Source organism: Myxocyprinus asiaticus, chromosome 25 (genome assembly GCF_019703515.2).
Source record: "Myxocyprinus asiaticus isolate MX2 ecotype Aquarium Trade chromosome 25, UBuf_Myxa_2, whole genome shotgun sequence".
NCBI lineage: Eukaryota > Metazoa > Chordata > Actinopteri > Cypriniformes > Catostomidae > Myxocyprinus > Myxocyprinus asiaticus.
Genome location: NC_059368.1, coordinates 21503349 through 21523704, shown reverse-complemented (window position 1 = coordinate 21523704; position 20356 = coordinate 21503349). Strand labels below are relative to the sequence as shown.

At 37.4% G+C, this 20356-nt stretch overlaps 1 protein-coding gene across 1 annotated transcript; it reads left to right on the top strand.

The window, feature by feature from the left end:
- The first annotated feature begins 1379 nt into the window (after positions 1 to 1379).
- Positions 1380 to 19941, top strand: nrbp1 (nuclear receptor binding protein 1). Its single transcript, XM_051655460.1, has 18 exons — positions 1380 to 2036; positions 5137 to 5461; positions 7986 to 8108; positions 11204 to 11305; positions 11444 to 11533; positions 11907 to 11947; positions 12176 to 12270; positions 12347 to 12430; positions 12551 to 12609; positions 12700 to 12798; positions 12918 to 13050; positions 13165 to 13252; positions 14802 to 14852; positions 15009 to 15144; positions 15400 to 15453; positions 15541 to 15604; positions 16224 to 16279; positions 18896 to 19941. The coding sequence occupies exons 2-18, from the start codon at positions 5225 to 5227 to the stop codon at positions 18989 to 18991; spliced, it is 1608 nt and encodes a 535-aa protein (XP_051511420.1). The 5' UTR covers positions 1380 to 2036; positions 5137 to 5224; the 3' UTR covers positions 18992 to 19941.
- The last annotated feature ends 415 nt before the right edge of the window (positions 19942 to 20356 follow it).

Genomic DNA, 20356 nt, shown 5'->3' with positions numbered 1-20356 from the left:
ATTTGCATAGTCTTTCAAGTACTATAATTTTTCACATTCCATTTACGCACATTATTGTGGGGACTAAAAAATGGTATATAATGAATTGTTTGGATGTGTTCTTATTTCATAATATATCAGATCTCCCTGGATGAAAATGAATAAATTATGTGTTTATTCTCTATTTTCACTAGTCTCCCTTTCATAAGTTTTTGCTCATGTCATTTTGGACTTGCACTGACATTTAGGGGACACTTAGTTTTTAGTTAAAGATGCCATAGATCTTTTTCACCAGACTGTGATGATGCGTTTATGCCTTATTTATCAGCGTAAATCTCGCAAATTATTTTTTTTAATATTATACATTTTTAAAATATTGAGTGTAAATTTATAACATTATGCTTTGTACTATATTACCCTGGAATTAGTTTAAAAAAAAAATGAATTACCACAGCTGCGAGGTTTTTTTTTTTTTATTACAGCTGCTGAGAGAGTGACAGTAAATCTGGCATCTTCTTCCATTTTACTGTCTTAATCCAACGCTCTCTATTTTATTCCTCTTCTGGAAAGTCATTCAAACATAAGAGTGGATTTGTTTTCAAGTCAAGTGGCTTTTATTGTCATTTCAATCATATACAGCTAGTACAGTACACAATGAAACGAAACAACGTTCCTCCAGGACCATGGTGCTACATAAAAACAACATGAAACAACATAAAACAAACACAGAACTACATGAGACTACACAGAAATAAAAGACATACACAATGCTACATAAAGTGCATGTGCAAACGTGTGCAAACAGTACAAGATGGTACAATAATTGCTGAAACATTTTTCTTTTGGTCTTGGAGCAAATGGGTAAGTGAAAATAATATTTGCTGTGATCTCCCATTCACCGCTGTCGAAGTTTACCCTGCAAACACATCTATTGTAGAAAAACACTATCTGCAGTCAGCCATGATTAATTTAATCCACGTACGAAAGTATCCAATGACAGGGTAGTTACTGAAATTAAGAGAGAAGTATTCGGCTGGTCATGTGATCCTATCAATGGCAGCCCCCATGAGGGGACCCCTTCCACGTAGATTATAACAGCTTTTATAAGGTTAACGATATGACTGGAGTCTTCATCTCATGCGAGTCATCATGATATACATATGTTTCAAAACTGCAGTTAATTTCATTAGGAGTAATACTTTTTTTAAGAATAAAAAAATGACGCCCATTGAACAAAGGGGCCACAGTTTGTTTCTATCAGGCAGCAGATACCCTAACCCCGCCCCCACCCTAATCCTAACCACATGGAGCCTGTAAAGCAGAGCAGCCTGCCAGGAACAACGCTTGGCACCTTTCTCCTATCGCGAGTGCGCCTTTAAATTGTGGCAGAATCATTTCATCCAATAGAGGGCGCTGTGTACACTTCACTCGCTAGACATAGGGGATTCATACAGGACACAGCATTCAGAGTTGTCGCGGTTTATATGTATCCAGCCATGTCGATGTATAATTAATTTATTGCCACTTCGAACCTGTTCGCATTTGTATATTTAAGTCTCCTGAACGGAAACAAATTACTTAAGGACTTGTGAAGAAAGCGAATATCTGGGAGTGTAGCATCTGCGGCTATCCGACAAACCGCCTCAAATCTGTCAGCCTGTCTTTATTTGTACTCCTGTTTTAGGCCATTTTCCGGCACAGCGTGGCTGTAAAGCTTTGTTTGTTTAACTGATTTCTTTAACATTAACCGTATCACCCAAGAAAGCTGTTTTTCCACGTATATTTATCGCGAAGGCTCTCGAGGCCGCGGAGCGACACTGTTAGCATCTCGCTCGCAAGTCGGCTAAAGGAAAACTGAACGGTTATTTTCATATCTTAGGAATTTTGTGGACTTCTAACTGAATCCCCGAGAGCTGGACTCCTAAACCGACCCACATCGCTTGAGGATTTATCGTGTTCCTCTGAGGATTCTCCACCTCTGTGTTGATATATCGAGGAAGCGACGGTTAGCTGCTTCCGGCGAGCTGGCGACACCGCTCATTTCAGGATAAACTAAAGTAAGATCATAAACATTAAACGTTTATTTGGTGGGTCACCGTATGGCTTATTTTCTAGGGGTTTATCTTATCAGTCAGGTTGGATAGTTGCCGGATAGTTTGTTTTTCATGCTTGAATATTCTCTGTGGCTTGAGTTGAATTGAGGTCATGACTCCGAGAAACCCCGCAGAGGAAGATAATGTAAACATCACTGCACCACATATCTGATTGTGCTCCAGCTGATTTTACAGTCTTATCTAGTTGTGTATCATTGTTGTTGAGGTCAGCATGTAAAAGAAGGTTCATGTTAATCAGATTTTTTTAATTTCAAAAGTCAACATCAATATATTTATTATGGTGGCTTGACAGAGATTTTCCTCCTAGAGCTCTCAAGCCCCATCCACCAAACTTTGCACAGACTTTCAGACTGTTATGTCTTTTCTTACTGATAAGACATACTGTTTTTGCACAGCGGATGATCAAAAAACAAAATAAATCCCATAGACTTACAGTAGCTGGGTTTCCATCCATGTAGTTTTATGCACAGAGTGGGATATCGCATAGAAACTGCTGGATGGAAACACCAAGATGCAAATAAAATCCCCAAAATGCACATAGTAAACTTAATTCAATTAAATGTTTATAAATTCAAGATTTTTTTATTTATTATTAGATAAGAAGAAATGTGCATAAACTATGATGGAAATACATTTACAGAATAAACTCATTTAATTTTTTAGGAGTACAAGATGCACTTAAAAAATTAATGTGACTGAATAATTCATTCTTAACTGGACTAACCTATGGACAGGGTTGGGAGGGTTACTTTTGAAATGTATTCCACTACAGATTACAGAATACATGCTGTAAAATGTCATTTGTAACATATTCCGTTAGATTACTCAAGGTCAGTAACGTATTCTAAATACTTTGGATCACTTCTTCAGCACTGGTAGATTTTTTCACTTGTTTTGACTATAAAAACTCTGTCAGTACAGTAAGACAAAATACACATGTTAAAAATACATTCTTTGAAATACCTAAATATCTTATGCAGTGTTGTTTCTAAAACAAGATAAATCAAATTATTCTTGTTTTAAGGATTTTTACAGGAAAAAAAATACAAAAATGATCAAGAATAAGATTTTTGCCCTAATATCAAAGGTCTTACTAGAAAAAAATTAATTATGATCCAACGTGAATTTTCTTGGTAAACAAATATGATCGTGCCTGGTAACATGTGCATGTAAAATGGCTAGAAATAACATTTTAGCTTAGCGTAAAGCTGACAGTTTACACAAGGTTTATTTCTATTTCTACTGCTTCAAACGTACTTCTCTGTCTGTTCGTATGAATGTAACACATCATAAGAAAGTGTTTCACCGCTGTTCAAATGCACTTTGGATCACATCATTTATATGTATAAATGTTTTCCATCTGAAAGGACTAAATATTAAATGAAACAAATGACAATAAAATGCAAAGTAATCTCTTCAGTAATCAAAATACTTTTTGAATGTAACTGTATTCTAAATACCAATGATTTAAATTGTAACTGTAGTGAAATACAGTTACTTATATTTAGTATTTTAAATACGTAACCCTGTTACATGTACTCTGTTACTCCCCAACCCTGCTCGTGGACCAGTCATCGCAACTGAATTGTTACTCTCTGGTCATCCTGAAATGCTGGTGTCTTGAAAATCCAAAGCCTGCATAGAGTTTGCATAGCAAATAAGTCGAATACAAGCTTGAACTGTGCCAAAGAGCAGGTTTATAGCCATTTTTGGGAAATGTCTTGTAGATCTGCGCGGTTAAGTCATAAGGATGGAGGAATGCACCCACATGGTGCTTCCAGATCTGTGTGACACGCTGTCGCTCCGAGACATGAGACACATTCTTTACAGTGTTTTGTCCGTGTGTTCTAATCTGCAAGTATTTTATTAATGAAAGCCTCCTAGTGACTGCAGTTTCCCCGGAAGAGACGATTTTGTCCTTTTGAACACAAGGGATTGAAACGCAGCTTTATTTGCACATTGTTTCTGTGATATTCAAATTTTTTACATGTATTTAATTCACATCTTGGATGTAAACATAGCTAGTGATAGAATGTTCAAACAGGCCAAAAGAAAGCTTGTTAATTCAAACTCCCAACTGTCCAAAAATTCAAATGTAAACAAACCCACAAAAGGCCTTTGATCTGCTTTAAGCTGCTTAAAGGCCGAAACATACTTCATGCAACTACGCAGACGCGAGCGCTTGGCCAAACGTGGTCCCGTTATACATACATTACTTGCGCTTTTGCGTTGCTCTGGCGGTTACAAATCTCAGACCACAAGGGGGCAATAGATTTGTTTTAGGCGTGACCACGAAACCAGATTTGGTAGATGAGTCGATAGTTGAGGAGTGGAGAGAGACACGGAGAAAAAACAAGTTTGTTTGAATGGACTGGGGACAAAAAGTCGTATATATTTTTCTAAAAGTTTCAACTCAAATTGCTGCCCGATTCCGCCATGACAGTTGTTGATTGAAAGAAGAAAATCCGCTCTAGCGCCCCTTGTGGCAACACTGAGAATGCAGCGCGTATTTGCGTTGGGTTATGAATTGAGCGCTGACACATTTCACAACACAATGACACGTGAAATCGAGCTTGCGTAGTAAGGTGCGTCTGCGTTCACGTACTTGCATAGAGTATGTTTGGGCCTTTAAGCTCTCTCTCTCTCTCTCTCACACACACTCTGTCTGTCTATCTGTCTTTCTATCTATCATCTATCTGTCTGTCAGTCTGAAAGTCTGTCTGACCATGTTTCTGTATGACCATGTATCTGTCTATCTAGCTAGCTGTTTGTTTTACTGTAATGTCTGTAAAACCATTAAACTTCAAACCTTTAAAACTAGCTTAAACTTTCAGACAAGACTTTGTCAAGCCGACATCAAGCTTTGTCTTGACAAAATTGACTTATCAAGTTGTTATTAATAGGCTAATTCTTAAAAGATACATGAAAAGGAAAAGTTATTTCTAAGTTTAACAATTGCATATTGAAACTTGTGAAAGATCCTGTGTATATTTAAGACAACATTTATACTGTTTGTGACGAATCGCTCCTGATTGTTTTGCAGCTCTCTGCCTCCTGTCCTCGAGGTGTGAGTGAGCCAGACTTCTTGTTTTGTGGCAGTTCAGGACAGGGCTGTCAGTTTTCAGTCAACGATGTCAGAAGAAGGAAAACAGACTGCCGCACCCACCCCTGCATCCACAATGGATGCGAAGTCTGAGTCTGCAGCCTCACCACCTACCGGCCAGGGGGTCTCCTCAGTGTCTCCCCCAGTTTCCACTGTAACACAACCTGCTCCATCGGCAACTGAGGATGAGGAGGAGGAAAGTGAAGATGAATCAGAGATTCTGGAGGAAAGCCCCTGTGGGCGCTGGCAGAAACGGAGAGAAGAGGTACCGCATTTTTTTATTTGGCTGTGCCGACCCCCCCCCCCCCCAAAAAAAAAACATGCGCATGTATGTGATTTTCGGAAGTTTGAGTCCACTTGTGAAAATGTTTCTATTTTGCATTTTTCTACTTTAATAATTTATTTTTCAATACAGATGATATTATCAGCATAAATTTAAGTAAAAAATGTGTGCAAAACCTGATGATATGATATAATCATGATCCTGAATGTGAATTTTCACAGAGCATCATAAGTGCTTTAATGAAAGAAATCCTGTCCTTTTGTCCAAAATGAGTTGACACCGTTAAGGTCACAAATTTGCTTATTTGATGACTGATCATGAAATTGTGTGGAATCTTAAATATTTCTTATATTATGTCATTGTAATCATGTTATCACTAGCACGCAAGCAACAGCGTGAGAGGAGCAGGCTATTTATTTATGACGTTTTTCGCACGTGCATTCCAGTCTACATCTTGGTGTAGCCTAATCCTTTCTCGTGATCATGCAGCGTGTTTTCATGAGCTGAATGGGAGACTAAACACTAGTGCCCGACCAATATATCGGTATCTGTGTATATTTTATCGATATGCGCCGATGTGAAAACTTTTTTCAGAACATATAATGCAGAAAACAATGCTTTAGAATTGGTGTCATATCGTAGTTTGTCCAGCAGAGTGCGCTCCGACTCCATTGTTTACAGAGCTGACTCTGAACTGACAGTGGCTCTGCAGACAGGGCGGAGTTCAGCGGTGTCTCGGTAAGTTAACTAGTTTGTGAAATACATACTGGAAACTTAATAAACAATGACCCCATCATTTTCCTTTTTCAATATAACGTTAACCTTGTCCCTGACAACCATGTCACTCATGTTTATCACATCTGTTTGCTATGTTAGCCAGCTATAGTTTGTCAGTGCAGTAATTAATGTAGCAGATTGAAAGGTAAACATCAGAGCAACTTTTTGCAGCTCAACAGACAACGGTGTGGTGGTGGATTGTGTCTGCTGAGTGTTGATTTCATGCTATGTTGTTACCTAGTTGGTGAGACACAGTGCTGGAAAGTAAAATAAACAACGTCCGTCTTTTACTCTCCGTGGCAACGAGCTTATAGCTAACTAGCTAACCATGTAGCTACTTTCATTGTTGTCAGCTGAGTGGAAGCTAATGAGTAAACATGTATTCAACAAACTGTTTTGTTCAGGATTCACAGTTTGGTACCCCCTTCAACCGGACAATTCCTGTCGTTGCATTTATAAAATGTAATATTTAAAAGTCTGGTTTTCCACCGTTGAATTTTTCCCCTGAACTTGTATAGCAGAATATGGTGTAACACCACTGCTTATCTGTTTATCTCTTGACTCGGCAGTATTAATATAGTCAGCATTTGACATACTAAATAGTACTGGTGTTTATTTAGCTATTTATTTTATTTCAATTTTTTCTTTATTTTAATGGTCAGCATTTGACTGATACTAAACAGTACTGATGTTTATTTAGCTATATATTGTATTTTTATTTATTCTTTATTTTCTAGAATTTGTCAACAATGTATAATGTCAAATATCTGTTAAACAAAAATATTTGTTTAAGAAAGCAGCCTTCTGAGTACCGTTGCATTGTCATATCGGTGCAAAATTGGTGAAAAATTCACATAGAAAAGGTCTGTTTTCATTCCAGCTCAAACATTAAATATATCGGCCACCATATTGGTAATTGGTGAATTTCCCCCTCTAAAATCGGTATCGGTCTCAAAAATCCCATATTGGTCGGGCTCTACTAAACACTATTAAAGTGTGACGAGACTCGCGCTGCGTGTGCAAGCCATTCGCACATCACAAGCCGTTTCATCACATTCGCACATTTGGCCCTTTTCAGTGAATTGCACCAGCAGAATCCTAAAACTTTATTTCCAGGTTTCATTTATATTTTGAATAGATTTTTGAACCCCATGATATGAGTTTGTTTTCTCTTATAATGTAATTTTGAATGTGACCATGTTTTAAGGAGGGTGTACCTGTATGCTGGGTTGGAAATCTCAAGGATTAATAGTGGTGTTTTCCTTATTACATTATGTGTTCTGAAAGCAAAAAGAAACGAATGAAACACTGAATGTAGGCCGTCATCTGCGCAGCCTGACCGCAGCAAAGTGGGCGCATTTACTCACGTGATTAACCGAAATTGAAGCGCTGCAGGCTCGTGATGCATGAATGGCTTGCACGCGCTGCACGAGTCTGTTGGGTATACTGCAGTCTCATCACATTTTAAGTTTTTGTTTAGCCTCCCATTCTGCTCATGAAAACATGCTGAGGGATTACATCAAGATGTAGATTGGAAAGCAGGTGCGGAATTTATATAAATAAAGTAGTCTACTTCTCTCTAGCCGTTGCTGGCATGCTAGTGATTATCCCTCCGCGTGACACAGGTTGCTGAGCCCTGCTCTATAAGATGGATTGTGCTTTTTAAATTAAATAAACTTTTTGCACATTTTGTATCTTTTTTGAGTAACAAGCTCTTTTCTCCCCACAGGTTAACCAGCGCAATGTACCAGGTATCGACAATGCTTACCTTGCCATGGACACAGAGGAGGGTGTGGAGGTTGTGTGGAATGAGGTCATGTTTTCTGAGCGGAAGAACTTCAAACTACAGGAGGTAGAGCTACTAACTCTGTGCCTGCTTTGTTGTTGTTGTTGTTATGAGAAAGATTTGTACTGACAGTTGGTGGTAGTGTCTACAGATTGATATCTGGAATAGTTACTGAATCTCCACTCAGTCAAATTACCTATAACATAAACATTGCAAGTTTAATGTTTGTTGTGATCAATTTTGCCACATGAAGACATTCAAACCCAAGTTACCCCAGGGGTTCACCAGCATGCCGCTTATTAACAACAATGCAGATATGATTTTGGTTACACACTTTTCTTCCTAGTTGTTGCCTGTATTACTGAACTGGTGGTAAGCTGTTAGTTTAAACAAACCATGTGAATGAATTACATGTATTCCACATGAATTTCAATAAAAGTCCAGCTGAACTTTTGCAAACACCTGATGTAAGGCCAAAGCAGGATAAGTGAGCACACCCATCATGAAAGTTCACCTTTGATAGTTATCTCCATTCTTGGCTGAAGATACAACCGTATGCTTCCTGTATTCTTGCTTTCTAATAAGAAAAGATATTAATTAGTATTACCAATGATTATCTTACTATTATATTTGTTAGGACAGCTTGATTGCTTCAAAGAATAAGTGTGCTTGCTTGCTTTTCTTGGGAGTAAGCTCTTTACAAAGTGGTCTGACCTGTTAGCTGCCAAGCCTTTATGGAAATCGCATTCTCACTCAGAGCCTTCAGCTATTATTGAAGAGAACTGTGAGAAAACCATTCTCTGTGGTTATGGAACTATCACTCTTGTGTTGGAAGTGGTTTTTTTTTCTTTGTTTTTTTCTTCACATTGTCATTGCCTGTAAGCACTTTTAATCAAACTCTATTCTTTAATGTCTGGCATAAATGTGTGGACAGCCATCTGTTTGGCAAGTCCACATTAGGGCTGGGCGATATGTAAAAAATATTTTAGCAATAATTTCTAAATTCAAATTGCACTTTAAACTAAACGAAAAAAGCATTAAACTAACAAAGTGATCAAAACATCTTATTTCACCACCTCCCCAAATCCAAACATTTACCCTCTCAGCCGGCTCCATTTGCCATCACGCAAGCATCCGTCAACACAACAGATGGAAAATTACTAATGGCCTACAGGTTAAGAACTAAAGACAATTATAAATGTAAAGTCAATGATAATCAAAATAAATAAGCCTAACAAATTATTGTTCCCAAAATAATGCTGCCAAATGTTGTTCTTATCGAATTTATGTTTGTGTTCCAACCGTGTGGAAATAAAGCTAAGTAAACTCATAGCACCTCCTGAGTTGATCAGAGATCATTTGCAGCATTCTCACAGATGAGAATGTTCTTGCAAACAGTTTTCAGATTAATAAAACTGATAAAGAGTGAAAACTCTTTACATGCGCTTGTTCCACGAGACCTGTTCCAGCTCGTGCTGCACTGCTCTGAACAAACAGTGAATCAGTCATAAGCAGTAGCTATGTTTCCATCCAAGTTGTGAATTTAATTTATGCGAAAAATCAGTATCGCAAAAACAAAGTGTGGATAAAGCCGCGTTTCCATCCCTTGCGTTCAAAAGAACAAAATCGTCACTTCCGTGGAAATTGTAGCAACTGTGTGACTCTTAATAAAATACTTGCGGTTTAGGACGTGCAGACAAAACACTAACTTGTTTCATGACTGGAAATGAGTTTGTTTAACTTATTTGCTCTGCAAACTCTATGTGGGCTTTGGATTTTTAGGACACCGGTAATGCAGAATGACAAGGGCAACAATTCAGTTGCGATGATTGGTCCATTGGTTCGTCCAGTTATGAATGAATTATTCAGTCACATGATTGTATTCCTGTTAAATTCAATAGGAGTTTATTCAGTAAATGTATTTCCATCATAGTTTATGCACATTTCTTATCGAATAAAAAATGTATCCTCCTCAGCCTCGTTGCATTTGGCGGGTGGTAGTTTCACACCCTGGTCACTCTTTAATATATTTGCCAACTTCCCAGATCCATGGTTTTGCCATTTCCCAATATTGTCAATCATTGTCTGTTCGCAATCTGCATCGGGATCTTTGTAAGACATAGTCAGTATCCGATTACATCGTCCTATCACCCAGCCCTAGTCCACTTGCTGCGCCACACTTTGCTTGGCAGACGCTCATCGTGGAATTTAGTAAATAATTTTAGAGGTTGCTTTTTGACAGGCATTACCTTCCATGTTGCTGATTGCATTACCGTAAGTACATTAGACAAGTGCAGTGAGTACAGTCATTAAAAAGTGATTTTGTTTCCATACCTTTTTAGCAAGTTGATGTTATTGTATATTAAAATAATATGGGGTTTAGGGTTTTATTTTAATAACCCGTTCCTTTAAAAATCAAGACATTGAGCATTACATAGCCTACCTATGTGTCATAGTTCCCTTCAAGGTATAGTTCACCCAAAAATGAAAATTTCTCCTCATTTACACACCCTCATACCATCCCAGATGTGAATAACTTTCTTTCTTCTGCAGAAGACAAATTATGATTTTTAGAAGTATATTTTAGCTCTGTAGGTCCATACATTGCAAGTGAATGGGCGCCAAAATTTTGACGCTCCAAAATACACACAAAGGCAGCATAAAGGTAATCCATATGACTCCAGTGTTTTAATCCAAATCTTCTGAAGTGATATGATAGATGTGGGTGAGAAACAGATAAATATTTAAGTCATTTTTTGCTAGAAATTCTTCTCCCTGCCCAGTAGGGGGTGTTATGCATGAAGAATGTGAATCGCCAAAAACACTAGAAGAAGAATGCGAAAGTGATCTGTTTCTCACCCACAGCTATCATATCATGTCTGAACACATGGATTTAACCACTTGAGTTTTACAGATTACTTTTATGCAAATTTATGTAATTTTTGGAGCTTAAAAAATTTGGCACCGATTTTCTTGCATTGTATGGACCAAAAGAGCTGAGATATTCTTCTAAAAATCTTAATTTGTGTTCAACAGAAGAAGCCATACACATCTGGGATGGCATGAGGGTGAGTAAATGATGAGAGAATTAGCATTTTTGGGTGAACTATTAGTTTAAAGTTTTACTTTTAAATTGATTACACTGTTTATTTGCTTTCCAGGAAAAAGTGAAAGCAGTGTTTGATAACCTAATCCAGCTGGAGCATGTGAATATAGTGAAGTTTCACAAGTATTGGGCAGATGTGAAGGAGAACAGAGCCAGGGTAAGAAACGCATCAAAGGCTCCGTTAATATAAAGCTAGTATTCAGAATCATGCAGAACCATTATTATAAATGTGCCATTTTGATTTTTTTTTTTTAAATGCAGTGTTGAAATGAGACTTTTTTGTCACCCCCTTCAGGTTATTTTCATCACAGAGTACATGTCCTCTGGGAGCCTAAAGCAGTTTCTAAAAAAGACAAAGAAAAATCACAAGACCATGAATGAAAAGGTATGAATGCGGTTTTGAAACATCACACTGCAGACTAAAATGCATCTTGTGTTTTAATTGAATTGCTTCAAAATGTGTCATTGTTGACTGTGCTTTAATGTATGCACTAGCCCACAGTTTGAGTTCAGATCAGAATTGTTTATAAAATCTGAATGATATAAGTAAGGATGCACCAATACTTTATTTTCGGGTTTAACAGTTTATTTGCTAAAAGCTTCTGTTACTCTCACGGCCTTGTGTATCTGTTCCCATTGTATTCCTAGGTCTGTTTTGTTTTAGTTTCACTCAAAGGTTGGGATTTGTAGTAATATAATATCAGACACATACTTGTGTGCTCAGATGTCATTGTTAACTCTTTGTTGTTCTTCTCTAGGCATGGAAACGATGGTGCACTCAGATATTATCTGCCTTAAGGTGAGTGTGCTAATATTTATTTCACTCATTCTTTAGACAGACTTAATTTGATGAATTTTCTTTGAATCATAAGTTGATTTTTTACCATAGCTTACTATAGAGCCATTCTTAGGAATGGGGTACAAAATCTCCTATGATCAGGAATGTTGTCTGTAAATCTCATAGCTGTTTATTTCTTACCGTTTTGAAGTTCCGCTTCAAGTTGCTTTCTGTCCACTTTCCCCTCAGCTATCTGCATTCATGTGAACCTCCCATCATCCACGGAAACCTGACCTGTGACACCATCTTCATACAGCACAATGGGCTCATCAAAATTGGCTCAGGTGGGCTAAAACACTTGAGGATGTGTAAATATTATAGATTTTGTTATTGTTGCTGAGGTTTTTTGTGTCTTTGTAGTGGCCCCAGACACCATTAATAACCACGTCAAAACATGTCGAGAGGAACAAAAGAGTTTGCACTTCTTTGCTCCAGAGTATGGAGGTAAAAATGTGTGCTTTACTAAAACATTTCTGAGACAGCAGTTAATGTTATAAACTCTACAGACTCAGTACTCTTGTTGTGTGAAGGTGACTTAATACAAATTGTCCTTTTCCCTCAAAGCTGTTGCCAGTGTCACTACAGCCGTGGACATTTATTCTTTTGGAATGTGCGCCTTAGAGGTGAGTGCTCTTTGTTGTGAACTGCAGATCTTCATCAGAGCATCAGGCCGATCAGACCAGTGATTTGGGTTTTTCTGCTTGGGTTTGTAGATGGCTGTTCTGGAAATCCAAAGTAATGGAGAGTCATCATACGTGTCACAAGAAGCCATTAACAGTGCCATCCAGTCTCTGGAGGACCCACTTCAGAGAGTGAGTATAGGAGCCAAGCAACATTTTAATACAGTAGTTAATAATACAATCTTTGAATGTATATAGTAGTCAGTGTGAAGTGTTTCTATGTTAGTTACAATGTTTTGCATGTGTTTTAGGAGTTCATTCAGAAGTGTCTTGAAGTCGACCCCAGTAAAAGGCCCACAGCCAGAGAGCTGCTTTTCCACCAAGCTTTGTTTGAAGTGCCTCTTTTGAAACTCCTGGCTGCACACTGTATCGTCAGTCACCAGCGTGAGTCACCAAGCTAATCTAATCATTCAGCCATTTCTTTTCGTCACCTTCATGTATGGGATTCAGTGATGCTTAACCGATTAAAACGAATTTCCCTTTGGTTCTGGGTTCTAGACATGATCCCTGAAAATGCTTTAGAGGAAATGACGAAGAACATGGACCCTAACCAGGTGATCATGGAAAGGAAAGAGGTCCAGCTAAAGTGAGTGTCCTCATGTGATGCATTTGCATAGTTATTTGTGATGAGGATAAACATAAGGATCAAAAGAGCTAAGTGTTAAAGGAATAGTTCACCCAAAAATGAAAATTCTGTATTCTTATTTTGTTTCAAACTCATGTGTCTTTCTTTCTACTTTGGATCACAATGAGAGATGTTCGAATGTTATGGACCGACACTCCGTCTCCATTCTCTTTAATTGTAAGGAAAAAGTATCCACTGAATGTGAATGGTGACTGACACTGTCAGTCCATAACATTAGGGATGGGACGACGTGGTTATCTCATGATGTGGTTCGATGTATGATATGAGCTTCACGATTCGATATAATCTTGATTTGATATAATAACACTTCAATTACAAAATATTACAGAATTTTTTTATTTTCTGAAAAACATTTAGCAAAATACACATGATAATTCTCATCAAAATAAAGTTCTTTAATACGCAATATAAATGCTCAAATTTTAAGAGTTACTCATATACCTTTCTCTATAAGAAAATATCACAAACAAATAAGCTTTCAAAAATAGTGGGGTATGTTCAGACTGATCAAGTGATAGAACCGAAAACAAAACCTGTCCTGAAAAAAGTATTTGAAAGTGAAGTTTATTTTTTTCAAATTATTTGTCATTTATTATTATTATTATAATCACATTTTAACTTTGTAAAAATACAAAAATTCTAAATTTCTAGTAATTATTATTATATCATGAAATGGTGTACATATATTATTTATATATTAATGATATGAGCTTTCACTGTTTGAAATAATGTGTACACTTTACAAGTAAAAACATTGAGTTTACATTGATATGTGTAAATGCTAAAAAGGTTACTGTCACTTTAAGAGTTTCAACATGCATTTCACAAGTGTTCCAGTTCAGCGAACATCAATGAGAGGTTACTTTTGCGCATCCATGCTGCGTGAGATTAAAATTAATATTTCTTTTTACTTTTGTATCTGACTGTAAAGAACAGAAAAGATGTTAAGACACATTATTCAATGAAAGTGGAGTTGCCTCATCTTCAGTGGACACACATTACACGGAAACAATCTGTTTTATTCTCAAGCGCTTTTCATCAAAACAAGGCGATTTTTCCAGGTATAAAAGCTAAATTTAAGCGCTTCAAGGACCTTGTGGGAATTTTGTAAACCGTGTAGAAAAAGGCGATGTGGTGATAAAATCGTGCGATAGAGAGATTATGATGTTTGACGGGTTATTTCATTTACGATCACACGGACAGAAAACAATGTTGCAAATTTCGAAAAATCTAGTTACGCCACGATATGGTTTGTCATTTCTTTGGATCGTGATATATCGAAATTCGATATATTGTCCCATCCCTACCTAACATTCTAACAATCACCTTAGTGTTTCACAGAAGAAAGTCATACAGGTTTGGAACAACATGAGGATGTGTAAATAATGACAATTTTCAATTTTGAGTCAATTATCCCTTTACTGTCATAGTGCACAAATGTGTCATGCAACATAAATGGCTGTCATAATCCTGTCTTTGTACCCATCAGACTCTCACAGTTTCCTGCCTTGGAGCTTGACAAGTTCCTTGAAGATGTGAGGTGAGCAAATTGAAAAGTTAACATCTCATTTACCAGATCCAAACACAATAAGCACTACTGAGCAAAGGTGCTTGAATTAACCAGCTTTCATTCTCCTTAAACTGAAGAAAGCAGTCACAAATGTTGTAATTAAGACTCTTGTTTCTTGTGATGTAGGAATGGAATCTATCCGTTGACAGCTTTTGGCATGCCCTGCCCACAGCAGCCTCAGCAAGAAGCTGTCAAGTCCCCCATCGTGCCACCCTCTGTCAAGACGCCCACGCCTGAGCCTGCAGAACTGGAGACCAGGAAGGTGAGAAATGAATTAAAGAGATGGTAAATGGGGAGGTGTTTTAGCGTTCAAGAATAAATGACAGTTTTCTCACCACCCCCCGCTGTCAGTCAGACTCTCCATGTGTGGGATTGTATATAGTGATCTAGTTCCCTTTCTGCTAAATCTAGATAGGTGGTTACAGTCATTTAAATGGATAAACCGTCATTTAGTGTTGAATGTTGGTGTTAAAGATTATCTCTCTCTCTCTCTCTCTCTCTCTCTCTCTCCATTAAGGTTGTACAAATGCAGTGCAATATCGAGCCTGTGGAGGAAGGAGCAAAGCATCATGTAAGGCTTACTTAAGGTGTTCATTGATGTTGATGTAAGCTTGACGTGTTACTCTGTATTCATTTCTCCTCACTACTCTTTTTATAGCTGACCTTATTGCTAAAACTGGAAGATAAGCTGAACCGACACTTGAGTTGTGATTTGGCACCAAGTAAGTATTTTATCAGTCTAAGGCCTGAAACATAATCTCCACAAGCACGTGAACACAAATGCATCTAGTTGCGCAAGCTCAATCGCATGTGCTGTTGCATTCCGAAATGTGTCAGAATGCAGTTCTTTACGCAGTGCAAGTATGCGTTGCATTCTCAACATTGCCACAAGGGAGGTCATCATCTTCGGCTTTAATGGCACAGACATTTCAAGGTAATGCTGTCGAGTACTGTGTGTTACCAGCCCAGTAACACAAGAACAAGTAATGTACTACGTGGCTGTGCTTTTGCAATGCGTTGGCCAAGTATACGCATTTGCATACTTAACATGGAGGACGTTTGTGGCGTGATGCTCTTGTGTTCTTTTTTTCATGGACCTTCATTTTCCTTTACACATGCTCATTTGTGCATTATGAAATAATAAAGGCACAATAATATAAACGTGTTCAGTTATGCTGAATTATATTAAAACAATGAACTGCATCCGAAGGAGTGATCAGAAGTACAACTTTAGAAAAGAGAACATTATTAACATAAAACACTTTTCACTGCAAGCATTTCACTCGTTACTGCAGCACAGTATTGGAGAAACTGAGTTTGAACTGTGCCCTCTTTCTTTAGATGAGAATGTACAGGAGTTGGCTGTGGAACTGGTCCAGCTTGGCTTCATTAGTGAGGTAAGAGATTTTAGATTTCACTCTATATAGAGTATAGTGTACTTGGTTAATATTTGTGATGAAAGATTACATTTCCTTCTGATATCTGTATTTTAATTTAGATAAGTCCTGTTCTTGTGTTGATATTGTTTAGGCAACATGTTAGCAGTGTAATTTTATATACTGAGGTATAATCTGTATTTCTTTGCCATATAAGATGACATTGTACTATTTGTTGGCATTTTTAATTTTAAAATAAATAGCTCAAACTATTGGTAATATTACATGGTGCTTTTGGCCAGTTTTTAAAAGTTGCCACCAGGTTAAAATTCACAGAGCTGACTTTTCAAAGCATAAGCGCCAACATTTTCAAAAGTGTTTCCAGCAATGAATCAATAATTCAGTTGCTTGAGGACATTTTTGGAGCAATCAGTGGCTGATTCCCAGGAGAGTGAGGAAGCAATGGGGAAAAGACGCACACAAACACTTTAATAATGAGCTAATAAGAACCGCCAACAACGCAGACACCAAGGATGAACTGTCCCATACTACCTCGCCTCTCTTAATGCACAGACCAGGGCCAGATCTCTCGCAGACAATACTACAACAGGGTTTGGCATTGCAGCACTAGTACAAATTAGCATTCATGAGCTTTACCATGTGTACCAAATGGCTTTATGTTAGAACTGTCTTTCGAAAGAGTAGTACCCTCAACTATTTGCTATTCTTTGTCAGTTTTCTTTGTGTCATGAAATGCTCTGAACAGTGGTTTTCACTGTAATGGTTTGTTCCTCTGTGGTACTAATAAGCAGTCACTTGTTGTTTCTTGAGTATAAGGAAGGAACAATCTCAGTTAATTGCTTCAGCATTGTCATCTGTCAGACTTGGCTCTTTTGTGAGGGATGAGGCAGTACCATCTGTGTTACTATGACTCCAATGTTTCTTTCTCTTATATCTCTCACTGCACAGTAGCTTCTTTTGTAATAAACATTTCTGAGTTTAGCTTTTTTATACTAGGGATGTGCAAAGCTTTTATATGCACACCAATGTGTTGGAAAAATCAGCTTGTTCAAAAATCTGATGAATGATTGAGAAAGAAAACGCACTCAGATGAGATTTGAAATAATCCGATTATTCTCTGCTTTTGACATTGATGCGCTCTATACTTGTGCACATTAGATAAGCTGGTAAGATCACTGGTCAAGGTTTCAGATGTACAACTAATCAAGAGGATAAGTACATCAGAGTCTCTAGTTTGAGAAATAGATGCCTCACATGTCCTCAGCTGACAGCTTCATTGAATTCTACCTGCTCAACACCAGTTTCATGTACAACAGTAAAGAGAAGACTCAGGAAAAAGCCACTTTTGAAACAGAAAAACAAAAAGGTTAGAGTGGGCAAAGAGAAACTGACATTGGACAACAGATAATTGGAAAAGAGTGTTATGGATCTTAACCCTACTGAGCTTTTGTGGGATCAGCTAGACAGTAAGGTGCGTGAGAAGTGCCCGACAAGACAGCCACATCTATGGCAAGTGCTACAGGAAGCGTGGGGTGAAATGTCACCTGAGTATCTGGTCAAACTGACAGCTAGAATGCCAAGGATCTGCAAAGTTGTCATTGCGTGGAGGATTTTTCGATTAGAACACTTGAAGTAGTTCAAGAAGTACAGATTTTTTTTTTTTTTTTTTTTTAAATTGTGATAGTAATTTTTCATGTTATTAATGTCCTGACTATACATTGTGATCAGTTGAATGCCACTTTGGTGAATAAAAGTACCAGTTTCTTTCCATAAGAGCAAAATCTGTACATTATTCCAAACTTTTGGCCGCCAGTGTAAATAAACTTACTCCGATAAAGGAAAGCCGTTGAATGAGTATACATGACCTTACATGTTGTCGACTTATTAATAGGTGCACTTAGTAATTTCTTTCCTCATTAAAAAAAGTTATACTCCTAAAGAAATAAATTGTAATTTTGAAACATGTATAAAATTATTACCACTCGTATCATAAGATGAGGACTCTAGTCATATCAATAACCTTGTTAAAGCTGTTTTATTCTACATGGAGAGGGTCCCCTCATGGGGGCTGCCATGTTGGAATCACATGACTACCCGAATACTACTCTCTTAATTTCAGTAATCACTATGTTATTGGACGCTTTCACTCTTGGATTAAATACATTTTAGCTGACTGTGAATAGTGATTTACTACAATGACATCTTTAACTGAAAACTATAGATTTGGAATGATGCTGCGTTCAAAATGCTGCATTCGACCCTCTCATTGACTAGATTAACACTGGCTGACAGTACTCCACATTACAACCCTGTCTGAGCACTTGTGTCTGTAAATTCATCCCCTTTAAAGCACCACTGCTAAAAAATTTGTCAAACTTCACTAATCGACTAGTCAGTTGGAGAAATAGTCGATTAGCCAACAGTCCTTCCCATCCATATTTGATACCCACTTGTTCATTTTGTTTACATTTAGTTTATCTTTGGATTATCTTATGTACCTTTTCCATGTTGCTTTTCTGTACCATTTACCACATTTGTACATACAGTTATCTTGCTAATTTTCTCTCTTTTTCCTGTCTCCACTCTTTCAAACTTGTTCTATCTGTCTGGCTTAAGGGGGATCAACCACGTCTTACGACTGTGCTGGAGGAGGCCTTCTCAAAATTCTACAGTCGTAATGGCACTCTGAATCCAGTCACCGTTTCTTCGTAGCAGAGGGTGGAATCTGCCTGCTCCTCTCCACCATCTTTTATCTTCATGCATGGGATAGGACTCTAGTGCAAGCTTGGTGGGGAGGGATCAAAAGGCCTTGAACTGAGCCTCAACAAGAAAACGACCCCTGCACTCTGTTCTTCACACCACTTTAGGTGGTGGAAAGTGTTTGCTGATGGGTCCCGTGTACATTTATTCTGTCAGTGTAGCAGTCTGCTTCTCTGTTTTAAAAGAAGAAAAAAAAAAATTACTCTGTTATTATTTAAGTCAGTATTACAAGCTGTATTTTTGAAAAATTTTGCTTACCACATGTGTGGGATCGGTTACTTTTGGTTTGCACTTCAGCAAATTCTTTTTGTTGTCTCTCTAGACACATCTCGTGCATTTGGCATATAACCGTTTTCATTTGGTTTCTGATTCTCCCTTAACCGTTCTTCCTTGTCAGAGGAATGATTTATAATTTTAATGAGTTATTTTGAAATGACCAAATAGCATAGGCTTTACTGTTCATTTGGGGTTAACTTTAATCTACGATACAAGATCCACGAAGACTGTGAAAGGAAGGGGTTCTCAGAACATTGAAAAAAGCAAGCAGATTATTTATCTATATGCGTATGGTCTATCTTTAAGCCTTTTTCACTTTCCACTCTGGTGGCTTTTTTTTTTTTTTCTGTGAATGTATGCTGTAATTTTTCATTTGAATGGTTTCTAAGATAAGAGCTCTTGATTTGTCTTTTTTTCCCTGTATGTGACACAATTAGGAGTTTCAGTATAAAGATATTATAGATCTACAATGCACCAAATGTGTTTAATATGTGCCTTCAACAAAGACACAATCAATCTATGTTCAAAGGACCCATAGACAGAAGAACACATTATATTATTATTTTTTCATTGTGCAGATCCTGTAGTGGTTTTTTTTTTTTTTTTTTTTTTTTTTTTTAATCCAGCTCTCAACTGATCTGCATACTTGTATACTAAAATAATTGTATGGCACATTTGCAGTTAGTAAATTTCCTTTCTGGTGGTGTGTTTTTGGATAGCATAATTTCAATTTAAACAGATTGGCAAGCAATTTCTGTTTGCACTGGGTCAGATTAGCCAACTTGGCTGTGTTTGTTACCTCATTTTATGTTGGTGGCAATACATTTTATATTCACCTCAATGGTACATCTGTTACAAACGGCTCATTTGAAAGTGATGCAAGCAATGTAGCCTTGTTATTATCTGTAACAACAGAAAAAGTAGTTTTTTTTTTTTTTGTTCCAGTAAATTGTGAAGCTTATTCCTTTCAATTGTTCTGTCCAAGATGCTGATTTTTACTTCAAAACATCAAGGTTTTTTTTTTTTAAAAGACTGGCATAG

Excerpts from the sequence above, each read along its gene's own strand:
- nrbp1 (XM_051655460.1), top strand. The coding sequence starts at position 5,225 with ATGTCAGAAGAAGGAAAACAGACTGCCGCACCCACCCCTGCATCCACA. Across the intron at positions 12,799-12,917 it reads TGGAGGACCCACTTCAGAGA|GAGTTCATTCAGAAGTGTCT; the intron begins GTGAGTATAGGA and ends CATGTGTTTTAG. Across the intron at positions 15,145-15,399 it reads CAGAACTGGAGACCAGGAAG|GTTGTACAAATGCAGTGCAA; the intron begins GTGAGAAATGAA and ends CTCTCCATTAAG.